Source organism: Xiphophorus maculatus, chromosome 14 (assembly GCF_002775205.1).
Source record: "Xiphophorus maculatus strain JP 163 A chromosome 14, X_maculatus-5.0-male, whole genome shotgun sequence".
NCBI classification, from domain to species: Eukaryota; Metazoa; Chordata; class Actinopteri; order Cyprinodontiformes; family Poeciliidae; genus Xiphophorus; species Xiphophorus maculatus.
Window position 1 is genome coordinate 21,306,829 of NC_036456.1, and position 13,139 is coordinate 21,319,967.

The 13,139-nt window shown below is 39.2% G+C and overlaps 1 protein-coding gene across 2 annotated transcripts in view; it reads right to left on the reverse strand.

Annotated features, from left to right (window-relative positions):
- LOC111611033 overlaps positions 1-9,940 on the reverse strand; it is a 47,360-nt gene extending 37,420 nt beyond the window's left edge. For both annotated transcript variants that reach the window (XM_023346645.1, XM_023346644.1), the window contains exons 1-3: positions 9,827-9,940; positions 9,594-9,714; positions 5,741-6,073 (exon numbers count right to left, since the gene is read on the reverse strand). In XM_023346645.1, the coding sequence (XP_023202413.1) occupies positions 5,741-6,073; positions 9,594-9,714; positions 9,827-9,925 (553 nt within the window). In that variant the 5' untranslated portion in view covers positions 9,926-9,940. The remainder of the gene's footprint in view (positions 1-5,740; positions 6,074-9,593; positions 9,715-9,826) is intronic.
- Between the last annotated feature and the right edge of the window lie 3,199 nt (positions 9,941-13,139).

Consider the following 13,139-nt stretch of genomic DNA (forward strand, 5'->3'; position numbering starts at 1 on the left):
GTGAGATTAGATCAGGTTCCCGTCTGGTGGGATTAGATCTGGTTCCTGTCTGGTGAGATTAGATCAGGTTCCCGTCTGGTGGGATTTGATCTGGTTCCTGTCTGGTGAGATTAGATCAGGTTCCCGTCTGGTGGGATTAGATCAGGTTCCCGTCTGGTGGGATTAGATCAGGTTCCTGTCTGGTGGGATTAGATCTGGTTCCCGTCTGGTGAGATTAGATCAGGTTCCCGTCTGGTGGGATTAGATCAGGTTCCTGTCTGGTGAGATTAGATCAGGTTCCCGTCTGGTGAGATTAGATCAGGTTCCCGTCTGGTGGGATTAGATCTGGTTCCTGTCTGGTGGGATTAGATCAGGTTGTTACTCTTTTGTTTTTGTTGGTATTACATGTTCATCCACTAGGGGCACTGTTATGCGAGCAGTATATGTTTTTGCGTTTGTATTCTTCTTCTGCTCTTGTCGTCTGTTTGTGTGATATACTTGGCGGAATAAATTGGTGCAAACAAACAAGTTATTTTTACTAACATTGGTAGCAGAGGATGGTTAGTAACTACAGAGTTCCGCCAACGTTTGAGAACGAAAGCCTTACGAAAGCTGGAAGAATGAAGTCAACATTTGGACGAGAGTTACAGATTTGGAGAAGAAAAAGGAAGCGCTTGCTGTCGCCCTGGGACTGGAAGAGCGCGGGACACGGCGAAGGAAATCCCGGTAGACGATCTAAATAAAGACCCTGGAATGACCACATTGTTGGCTAAACTAGATGACTTGTTCCTAAAAGAGGAAAAGGACAGGATCTATGAGGCGTACTCGGATTTTGACCGAGTCATAAAAGAAGCTAACACGTCGATGGCGGACTACATTATTGATTTTGAGCAGCGTTACTCGCGCATGAAAAAATACAACATGGAGCTACCTGACGCAGTTTTGGCTTTTAAGCTTTTAACACCGCGTGTTTGGATATAACAGACAGACAGTTGGCTTTAACGGCTCAGATGTAACATTTGCTTCTATGAAGTCCGCTTTGAAGAGAATATTTGGCGAGAAAAGAGGTGCGGCAGCAGAAGCCATTAGCCAGGAGTCCGTGTTTGCAACGGAGCAACGGCGGCAAAAAGGCAAATACTGGCGGCAAAGTCCCCATCAGGAAACTACGCAGCCCGGTACAAACCCGCTGGATAAGAACGGACGACGGTCAAAATGTGCAGTGTGTCAAAGTAGCTACGTTTCACTGGGTTAAAAACTGTCCGCACAAAGCTGATAGTGTTAAAATTGCTGAGGACGCAAAAGACGTGGAAGAGTGTAATTTAACTCTATTCACCAAAGAATCACCAACAGATACAGAAATATTCATGACAGAATGTTTTAGCTCGGCAATAATAGACGCTGCTTGCACCAGGACAGTTTGTGGACAAGAGTGGCTGGACAACTACAGTACTGCACTACAAAAGAAAAGTGTGAATATTATGAAAGAGACAGAAACACAAAGTCACAGGTCCGTCAAGTTTGGAGATGGAAAAATCGTCTACTCCATCAGAAAGGTAAAGATACCTGCTAAAATCAGTAACACAGAGTGTAACATAGAAACTGAAGTAGTACCTGCTAACATCCCGCTGCTTCTGAGTAAAACCTCATTAAAAAGGGCAGGGACTGTTTTTACATGGAAAGGGACAGTGCAGTGATGTTTAACCAGCCTGTCAAACTGGACTTTACTAGTTCAGGTCATTACTGTGTGAACATTGTGGACAGTGACAATAGAAATTTTATTCACTCTGATAAGCTATTAGAAGCTACCGAGGAAGAAATACTGACTGCAACAGACAAGATGAACACAAGTGAAAAGATGAAAGTTCTGGAGAAACTTCATAAGCAGTTTGGACAAACCTCTGCTGATAAAATACAGAGACTTTTGACTAATTCTGGTAACAAGGACACAGAATGTGACAGCCTGCTGAAAAAGGTTGTGAACCAGTGTGAAGTGTGTCAAAAACATTGTAAGACCAAACCAAAACCTGCTGTCGGCTTTCCGTTGGCATCTACATACCATGAAACAGTTGCTGTAGATCTGCATGAACTTGAACCTGGAGTTTGGTACCTACACATTATTGACCAGTTCACCCATTTCAGTGCTGGTAGTGTCTTAACCACCAAGAGGTCTTCTGAAATAGTCAATCGTTTTATCCATGATTGGATCAGTGTGCATGGCCCACCACAAAAGTTGTTCAGTGATAATGGTGGTGAGTTTAATAACGAGGAAGTGAGAGAACTTTAGCCGAGAACTTTAATATTGAAGTTAAGACAACACCTGCCTACAGTCCGTGGAGCAATGGACTGTTAGAGCGCCATAATCAAACTCTGACGGAGATCCTACTGAAAGTCAAAGCAAGTACTGGATGTGACTGGAGCACTGCCATGGACTGGGCCCTGATGGCAAAGAACTTTTTGCAAAGTGTCCATGGATACAGCCCACATCAGCTGGTGTTCGGGCAGAATCCCAACCTGCCCTCTGTATTAATAGACAAAGCTCCAGCTCTAGAGGCACCACCAAGAGTGAATGGGTTGCCAAACACATTTCAGCCCTGCATGCTGCAAGAAAAGCTTTTACAGAAGCAGAATGTTCAGAAAAGATACGCAGAACACTAAAGAAACAGCTGCAGCCCATAGACGAGCGATATGAAACTGGAGACAAAGTCTTTTACAAAAGAGTGGATTGTCCAGAATGGAAAGGACCAGGAGTGGCGATTGGTCAAGATGGTGGAGTCGTTTTTGTTAGACACGGAGGCACCTGTGTCAGAGTGCATCAACTCAGATTGAGAAAAGTTACTCGCGAGAATGAAGCGCTTCAGATTACCTGCAATGAGGAGAACATTCAAGGACAACATACAGTGGACATGATTGAAGAGAATGGAGGAGGAGACAGTAAATCCTGAGAATTATCCTTTGCCTGCTCCTGAAAATGCAGAGGCCATGAGACAGCACACTGGGAACACCATCATAAAGACAGGTCAAATTGTGACATTCAGAAATGCAGAGGGTGTCTCACAAAAAGCCAAAGTGTTGGGCCGCGCCGGCAAAGCAACTGGGAAATACAAGAACTGGTTTAACTTGGAGCTGCTTGAGCCTGCAGGAGTGGCTGGCAACAGTGAATCAGCTGATCTGTCACAGTTGGAGGATCTTCACGTCCAGGCAGCTGATGAGGATACGGATTCACACAAGGATGTTTTTGTGAGTAAGGACATGTTGTTTGATGAAGCAAAGGAAAATGAAATAAAAAGCTGGAAACAGAACCAAGTGTTTGAAGAAATTGAGGACAAAGGACAAAAGTGTGTCTCCACTCATTGGGAGTGCACTCTGAAAGAGACTGAAAATGGAATAATACCAAAAGGAAGACTTGCTGCACGAGGATTTGAGGAGCTACAAGTTTCTGACCTACAAAAGGACTCTCCAACCTGTGCCTCAGAGTCACTGAGACTCCTGGTGGCAGTTATATGTCAAAAACAATGGGAACTTCACTCTATGGACATTAAATCTGCCTTTTTACAAGGAATGCAACTGTCTAGAGACATTTTCATCAAACCTCCCCCAGAGGCCAATAGAACAGATGTGCTTTGGAAACTGAGAAAATGTGTGTATGGTTTAGCTGATGCTTCACTGTATTGGTATAACAGGGTAAAAACCATCATGATTGAAGCAGGAGGCGTTGTGTCTAAGGTTGACCCTGCAGTTTTCTATTGGCTGGATGAGCACAAAAATGTAACTGGTGTACTTGCTTGTCATGTTGATGATTTTATATGGGGTGGATCACATATGTTTTCAGAGTCAGTCATACCTCACCTGAGGTCAAAGTTTAATGTCGGCCGTGAAGCACACAATAGTTTTTCCTATGTGGGGGTAGATCTTGTTACTAAAGGTAAGAAGGTACAAATACACCAAGAAACATACATTCAGCACCTGCAGTCCATACACCTCACACCCTCACGAGCAGCAGAGTCAGTTTCACCTCTCACTGAAAAGGAGACAGAGCAGCTCAGATCGAAGATGGGACAACTTCTGTGGGTGGCGAGACAGAGCAGGCCTGATGTCATGTTTGATGCTAGCAATTTAGCATCTCGTCTCAAACATGCTACAGACCATTAATGAAGCAAACAGTTGTGTGTAAGCTCAAGGCCAAGTCAGTTGAATTGAATTTTCAACACCTTGGGGAAGACAGTAACTTAAGGATGGTTACATTCACTGATGCATCCTTTGGAAATCTTTCAGATGGGGGTACTCAAGGTGGGCACTTCATCGTTTTGATGGGTGACAATGGGCAGTTCTCTCCCGTTTCATGGCAGTCAAAGAGAATTAAGAGAATTGTCAGAAGCACACTGGCAGGTGAAACTCTCGCTATGTCTGAGGGGATTGATTATGCCATTTTTCTTTCCACACTCTTTTCTGAACTCAGTGCTGGTAGTACTGCTTGTCCTCCACCTATAATCTGTGTGACTGATAATTTCTCTCTTGTAGCTGCACTTAAGTCAACTAAGTTTGTTGCAGAGAAAAGGTTACGCCTGGAAATCAGTTCAATTAAAGAGCTGATTCAAACTAAGAAAGTTCATCAAGTGTTGTGATCTCAAACAAAAGACCAACTCACAGACTGTTTAACAAAGAAGGGATCATCCACAACCTCAATCCTTAAGGCTCTTTATGAAGGACATTGGATACTTCAATAAATTCATTCACAAGATGTTTCACGTTCCATCATGTTGAAACTGTTCTAACAAAATCCTTCTTAATGGATGTGCTTTGTGATGAGTCTTAAAATATATATAATTTATTTTTCTTTTAAGAAAAGTGGGAGATTGTTACTCTTTTGTTTTTGTTTGTAATACATGTTCATCCGCTAGGGGCACTGTTATGCGAGCAGTATATAACATTGGTTCCTGCCTGGTGGGATTAGTTCTGGTTCCTGCAGCGGTCCGGTTAGCGGTTCTGTTGGTTTCTGTGGTTTTCTAGGTTCTTACTCAGATCTGAAGTTTTTCTCTGGAGAAAAGTTTCCTTCCCACTCAGAGCGAACAGCAGATGACGATGTTTATGTCACTCAGTCAAACTAATGGGGTTAAAGGTTAAACTCTACATGGTTCTGCTGGACTCTCCCACACTCCGTGTTGTCTGTTTGGATCGACAGCCTGGGACAGAACCCGTCACCTTTGTGTTGTGCTGAACTCAAGCTGCAGGACCCGTTTTGTGAACTCAGGCTTTATAAAGGAAACCAACTGGACCTGGACTTCAGCCTCTCCATCATGAACTCCCTGCTGGTACCAGATTGGACCCGTCAGCTTTGAGAACCGAAGCTGATTTGAGAATCAGCTTCAATCCTTCCAACCAACCAGGAGTCAGAAACGCTGAGATTCATTTAGAACCAAAGAGTTTCTGATATTATTATTAATCTGCTGATCAGAACCAAATGATCCAATATTATTGATTCATCGGCTCTGATCACTGGAGGTCAGAGGTCACAGTGTCATCAGCATACCTAACCTTTCTCATAATTTATGGACACAGTTTGATGTTTAAAGGAAAAAATTAATCAAATTCAATTGACCTGAATTATAAATGTTAAAGGTCATAATTAATAAGTTACTGTCTAAATATGTGACCTTTAACCTCTACTGAGACCTGTCAGGTAGGAGATAAGAGTAGATCATCATCATCTGATCTGGATCAGAACCAGGAAGCTGCTGGTTCTGATCCAGAGACAAACACTCACCTGTTACAACCAGGCTGACGGAGCTGATCAGTTTCTTCTCAGTTGTTTTAACGACGTAACATTCATACGTTCCGCTGTCATCAGTCGTTGTGTTCTTCAGAACCAAAGACGCGTCTCCTTTCTTTATCTGACCAACCAGCAGATCAACCCGGTCCGTGTAAGATGGAAGCTGGTTTTCTAGATCAAACTTCAAATTTCTGTACAGGAGGACAAATCCTGACCCCAGGTCAGTTCTGCTCCACTCTACGACTATAATCTCCTTCTGGTCAGGATCTTTGCATGGCAGAATGACATCATCTCCAACTGTAGCTGTGATTTTCACAATGTTCTGATCTGAAGGAGAGAAAACAACACAGAGCAGAGAGGTCAGAGGTCAGAGGTCAAAGTGTGATCAGGTCTCTGATGAAGACTCATCAGTTTCTGCTGCTGGAACAACGAGATCAGATCCATCAATCTGAAGATTCATCCAGGAGTTCACAGCAGGACCATCAATGGATCTGGGTCAAAGTTCATGGTCGTAAAAATATTCAGAAAAAAAACTGATGTTTTTATGAAGACAATTTTAAATAATTTAAAAAAACGATAAAAACTCTGCAGGCTCATTTATGCCTCATCATTTTTAAAGAAAATATTTAATCAAAATCCAGCCAGTTATCAATATTTAATCTGTTTATTGAAGGAAATAAATGAATAAACAGAAAATCTGAAACATCAGAAACTCTCGCGTTCTGACTAAAACCAGGAAGATAGAGCACATAACACCAGTTTTAAAGTCCCTCCACTGGCTCCCTGTAGCTCAAAGAATAAACTTTAAAATCCTGTTGTTAGTTTATAAATCACTGAACGGCTTAGCACCACAATACATTAAAGATCTGCTGTTGTTGTATCAACCTTCCAGACCTCTCAGGTTCTGGTTCTGGTTCTGCTCTGCATCCCCAGAACCAGAACCAAACGAGGAGAAGCAGCTTTCAGCATCTATGCACCACAAATTTGGAACAAACTTCCAGAAAACTGTAAAACAGCTGAAACACTGACTTCTTTTATATCTAGACTAAAAACCCACCTGTTTAGAATTTAATTTGAAATGTAATCAATTACAAATTTATTGATGGAACTGTGTTTTGATTATTGATTCTATGTTGCTTTGTGTTTCTGTGTTTAATATGATGTAAAGCACTTTGAAATGTCTGCTGCTGAAATGTGCTATACTAATAACATTTAATTGATTGATTGAGGCTCATTGAGATCAGCTGTAAAATCAGTCACTTTTGACTTCCAGTTGGGAAAAAGAAAAGAAGAAATTAAATTCTTTTGGATGGGAGATAGAAAATGTTATAAAAGATTTTGGTTTATCTGATATAAACATTAGTCAAACAGTTCCTCTTTCACCAGTTTATCCATCTCTATTTCATAATAATGTTGTTGATTTAACTTTGTTGGAGAAAAGGAAAGGAGAAAACATTTCAGATCCATATTTGGTTCAATCATATTTAGATAGTAAGTACTATGGATATGTCCAAGTTTTTACAGATGCGTCTAAAAACTCAAATAGCAGTAATGGGGTTTCTTTCATTGTTCCAGAATTCAAAGTTAAAAAATGTAAAAGAATTACTGATGGAGTATCAGTTTATACTGGAGAGATGATGGGAATTATTTTAGCTTTAGGATGGATTGAGGAAGTCCGTCCATTAAGAAGCATAGTATGCTCTGATTCAAGTTCTTCATTATATTCATTAAAAAATAATCATGCTAATAGTAGACCGGATCTTTTATTAGAAATTCAGTTAATAACATATAGAATTCAAGCAATGGGGTTATTAGTTATATTTACATGGATACCATCACATATAGGAATAAGAGGGAATGAGTTGGCTGATAAATATGCGAAACAAGCTTCAAAATATAGTGATATTGATATATTAGTTCCATTTAGTAGAGAAGAAATCAAATCTATTATTAAACAAAAGGTTAAGGAAAGATGGCAGAGACAGTGGGAGGAAGATAGAAATGGTAGATGGCTGTACAGTATTCAAAGAAAAGTTGGTGCAATGAGGAGAACGGGACGAAATAGAAAAGAGGAAACAGTTATATCTAGGTTGCGTTTTGGACATACAAGGTTAAACAGTAATTTATTTAAAATAGGAAAACATCGAACTGGAAGTTGTGATTTTTGTGGTCAAGAAGAGACAGTAAAACATGTTTTGTTGTTCTGTACCAAATATTCTGTTGAGAGAAGGAAATTAGTTAGCCGGTTACAAGAAAATAAATTACAGTTAAATTTACAAGATATTTTGGGAAAAATTTCTAATTCTAAAGATATAAGTTATTTAATTAATTATCTTAAGAAAACAAAATTGATAGAAAAGATTTAAGTGTTGTTATTTTATTATTATTATTATTTTATTTTTTTATTTATTTTTTATTTTATTGTTTTGTTTTGTTTTGAGGGGGGTGTATATAGTTAGCGTCCCGATCCACACTCCATTCCAGTAGATGGCGGTAATGCACATCTAAAAGTTGTTTGCCAACCGCCATAAAAAAAGGAAAAGAAGAAGAAGAAGAAGACTCGGGTCCTCTTCATGACGGTTGCTGCTGTTGCTGTGGCTGGCTGTGTGTGTTGGCGTTTTCCTAAATCGCTGCAAGAACATTGCTAAATCGACTCAGATTAACACAGCCGAAGCCCCACATTGGTTGTTATGACAACGACTCGACGGTGAGTTGTTGATCCTGTCTTTCGTTTTTTTTAAAGTAGAAACTTGGTGGCGACACGCCCACTTGCGATTTATGTATTGGCGTTTTAAAATGGTTTTATAGACTAAAAATAATTCTTTTTCTGTTAATTATGTGACCAATTAAAGATATTCCCTTAAAGCTTTAAATAAGCCCTTTGATTTCGTCCTTTAGGGATATTTTTAATTATTTTTCAATTGATTTTGTGAACGGCCAACAGAACTCTGCAGTTGGTTGGCTGCTCCGTAGTTGCGCAACAAAACCAGAAACCAATTCAATGTTTATTGAAATAGTATTTAAGTAAATTAAGTTTAATTGACTTTAGTGTCAATTAAACTTGGATAGAACTTAAAAGTGCACTTTACTTTGATGTCTTACTAGACTTTACTTTGATATCTCGTCTGGCTTTATTTGATCTGTAATATTAATGTGATTAACTTTAAACTTATTTGAATGATTCCTGACAAATATTATTTGGAATATAGCTATGTATTCTTCTGAATGTTTAGTTGTTGGATAGCAGGTTAACTCTGGTTAAATGCTAATTTTTGTTTTATGTATGACCTCGTTTAGGTCAGGTTTTTCCCCCTCCACTGTTTCCACGTCAGGATGGCGAGCTACCACCAGATCACCGCAGCTTCGCGGTAGGATGTAACTGAACCGAACTACCTCATTTTTCCCGGACCTTTCTTTTTCTTTTTTTTCCCCTCCTCCCTCCTTTTGCTTCCCTTGGATTATGGACTAAAACCAGTTGGACTATTGTTTGGTGATCCATTAATCACCTTACCAACAAAAAGCACGGAGTTGAATGAGAGAGAGAAAGACTCTTGGGGGTCATCAGGGTTTATTTATTTGTTTGTTATTGCTGTTTTTCTTGTTGTGTTTATTGTTAATGTTTATAAGAAAATATTATTATTATTATTCAATACCTTCCTAAATATATGGAAAAATATACATGCAAATACAATAACTTTACTTTCTGTCTAATTCACACACGGGCTCCTCAGTCGAATCCTTCTGATTGCCATATCACCATTATTGGCCGTAGTCAGGCGCCTCGCCTCAATTAGCGTTACATTCAGCAGCGAGTAGTTTGATGAAACTGTGTGTAAATGAATCTGACCTGCAGCAGAAACAAACTGGCAGAAAACCACAGACAGCAGGAACAGAGACGCAGGAAGAGAAGAAGCCATTTCCTGGTTGAGTCGATCTCTCCGTCCGAAATATAGATTCATGCGACGTTTCTGAGTGGAAAATATTGTAACGAAACACCAAAAACATTGAAGTTTAACTTAGAACAGAACAACCTGTTAGGAGACAACAAGGATAAATTAAAGTCAGGAAAGAGAAACTCACAGCGCTGCGACAGAGATCTGCAGAGGAGGAAAAGGGTGGGGCTGTAACGGTCTGCGCCAGAGGAGGGAGCCCTCTAACATTAAGATGTATTATCGCCATCTACTGTGCTGGAGTGTGGACCAGAGTACTTCCCTTTTTATTTCATTCTAGTGTTTTAAGAAATGAGATATTTTTATTTCTTGTTCTCTTGTCTCCTCAGGTCCGTTAATGTCGTGAGTAAAAGTGAAACCACAAAGACAGCAGTCACTGATCAACGTCACAATCAACCAGAGTTTATTCAATCAAATTCATAAAAATTACACCAACAGCTCATCATGGTCATCAGATACCAGAGCCCAGGGGCGATTCTAGGATCTGACCTGTAGGGGGGCTGAGCCCCCAGCAGGGCTAAGACCCATGAGAAGATATTCGTTGGTGCGGTTTTCTAAATCTAACTGCTTATTTACATATATTCACAAACAAAATTAAGAGACATGTTGTCAGTAATTCACAGAACAAAACAACAATGTTCATTTTACTCAAACATATGTAACAGAGTTACAAATGTGTTTCTTTGTTAAATTATTATTTCTTATTCATTTTATATTGAGAATTTGTGAATTTTATCTTATTCAGTTATTTTTATTTATTTTGTTGTTTTTGCCTGCGGGGGTCGCCCTTCTGCTCTCCGCCTCGTTTGTGTTTCCTGGGCTTCCGTAGTCTATCCCAGCCCTCGTAGCTCCTCTGCCCCTCCTTTTTCCTCAGAGCGTTGTTCTGCGCTGCTGTGGGTCAGTCAGAGGAAAGTTCGCTGCTGAGATATGTTTGTTTTTCTATATGGATGTTGTTCATGTTGAGGTCTTTACCATATGTTGTTTATTATTGTTTGTTAGTGTGTTATTTTGCAGTTTTGACCGTCATTGTGGTTTTTTTTATAAACAGTTTTATTATAATTTCTTTTTTATTTTGGCGCGAACTACCGGTGCTAGTCCAGCACAGCTCGGTTGAACATTGTTTTTATTTCCACATTTTTAGAGCTGGAGTGCAGGGAGAAGGAGTTGAGGAGGTTGTTCATTTTTCCCTTCTTCCCCCAGGTATGTGTTTTTATTTTTAATTTATACTTTTTATCTCTGTTTATTTAACTCTGTCCCACTGTATTGTGTTGTTGTGGCCACCAGGTGGCGTTTTTCTCCTCTTGTTTTTAGTTTACGATTTTTGTGAGAAGATTTCTTTTTTTTTGTTAACTTTTGTTAAGTCTGAGAGAAAAAAAATGTTAGCTGAGAGCGATGTTCTGCGCTGCTGTGGAGCCGGAGTGCAGGGAGAAGGAGTTGAGGAGGTTGTTCATTTGTTTTCCCTTCTTTCCCCAGAATAAAAAAATAAAATATCTGGTTGAGACCCACCTGAATGACTTCTGAGACTCATTGATGCCACCTGTTACACATATACTTATAAAGGGTGAATAAACTCAGTTTGAAACAGAATCTCTAGATTACATCATAGCTGCTAACATCTGCTAACATTAATGAGACACAAGCAGCTGTGGAGTCACTCAGTCCTAGAGTGGAAATTAAAACAAAATCTACTCAAAACTTTGCATTTCCAGTCATTTGAAGAACATTTTACTAAATGCATAGATTAATAAACCTAAAACCAGTTTATTATCAAGATAGACATTCAGGTTAATGACTATTAAAATGAGTCTTTAACCTGAACTTTATTTGAAAATCAGACTTAGAAATTTTTATCTGAACGTTTTGTGGCTGTTGGCCTTTTTTCTTTAAACAAGAATGAATGTCCATCTATGGAAAAGTAGACATTATTGTCATGTTCTGTGTTGTCTGTGTGTTAATTTCGAGTTTTCTGTGTCCTTGAGTCTCTTCGTTGTCCTATCCTCCCCTTGATTGTTCCCAGGTGTGTCTCGTTTCTGTGATTACCCTCCCGTGTATTTAATGCCACCTGTGTGTCTGCGTCTCCGTCGGGTCCTTGTCAAAGTCAATGTCGCTCGTTGTGTGATTTCTGTCTGCCTGTTCATTTGCCACGCCATCTTTCTGTTGCTACCGGTGTGAGCCCTGGTTTCCGCTCAGCCGTGCCGCCAGAATCTTTGTGGTCTGTTTTGTACGTTATTCAGTATTAAAATTACCATCTTTACCTCATCCTGGGTCTGCTGCGTCTGCCTCACCACATCCACCGCACCAATTCATGACAATTATGAGTCGGTGTTGGAAGGATTTTATATTTTATTATTTATTTGCTTTACCTTTATTTTATAATATCATCCATTTCATTTACCTTTGCATTTACATTTTAGTAATGTGCTTTGAGTGTTTTGAAGTGTTTGCAGAAACTCTGGAAGCGGCCTGCTGAAGAGTGAAAAAGGAGGATACCATGAACGAGACATTCCAGCGTTGATTGCCCAGAGGAACTGCAAACCTATAGTCTTATCTTATGAAATATGCTTTTGAATATTGTATGAATGAGTTGTGTTCATGTGAGTGTGCATCTGTTTTCTGCTCCCCCTCCCTTCAGGGCTGCACACTGTCATGTAACTAGGGAGTTCCTAAATCTAATAAAAGCAGGTTAGACTCAGTTGAAGCTTCAGAGCATAGGCAGAAATCTGTAACTGGGTTTCAACAGTTTTCTCCCTGCAGATAAAACTAAGTTCTGACTCTTGTCTCTTCTTTGTGTCTGTGTTTAGGTAATTTAGACCCAACAGTCGGGTTTTAATATTTCAGTTCACAGTTCATGAAGTGGGTCTGTCATAGTTTCAGTACCAAACACTTTTCTGTTCACACAGAACCAGCCTCACATTCTGCACTGGTCTTTAGTTTGACCTTATTTAAGTGACTCCAGAGAAATTTGGGAAATTAATTACAAAACACAACAGTCACTAATCAAACTTTAAAAAAGACCAATAAGAGAAATAAACAAGGCTAAGGACCAGGATCAGACTAACTCATTATTTATCCAAATATTTTGCACATATACAATATTTTGTACTGAACTATAAAATACTCTTCAAATAAATAAATCCAATGCTGTACACAATTTCATTCATAAATATAAAAATAATTCTAAATTAATTAAGTACTGCATTGTCCATTGCAAAATGTCACTAAGCATAATATTTTACATTGCAAATTGTCATCTGAATAAAGTTGCTGATGATACAAGTCTGGCCCCTTATAGCTGGTTAAAATAATATATATATATATATATATATATATATATATATATATATATATATATATATATATTATATATATATATTAAAAAAATAATATATATATAATGATCTTTACTGTTTTCTTTAGAGGCTGGTTCTAGACCAGATTTACCA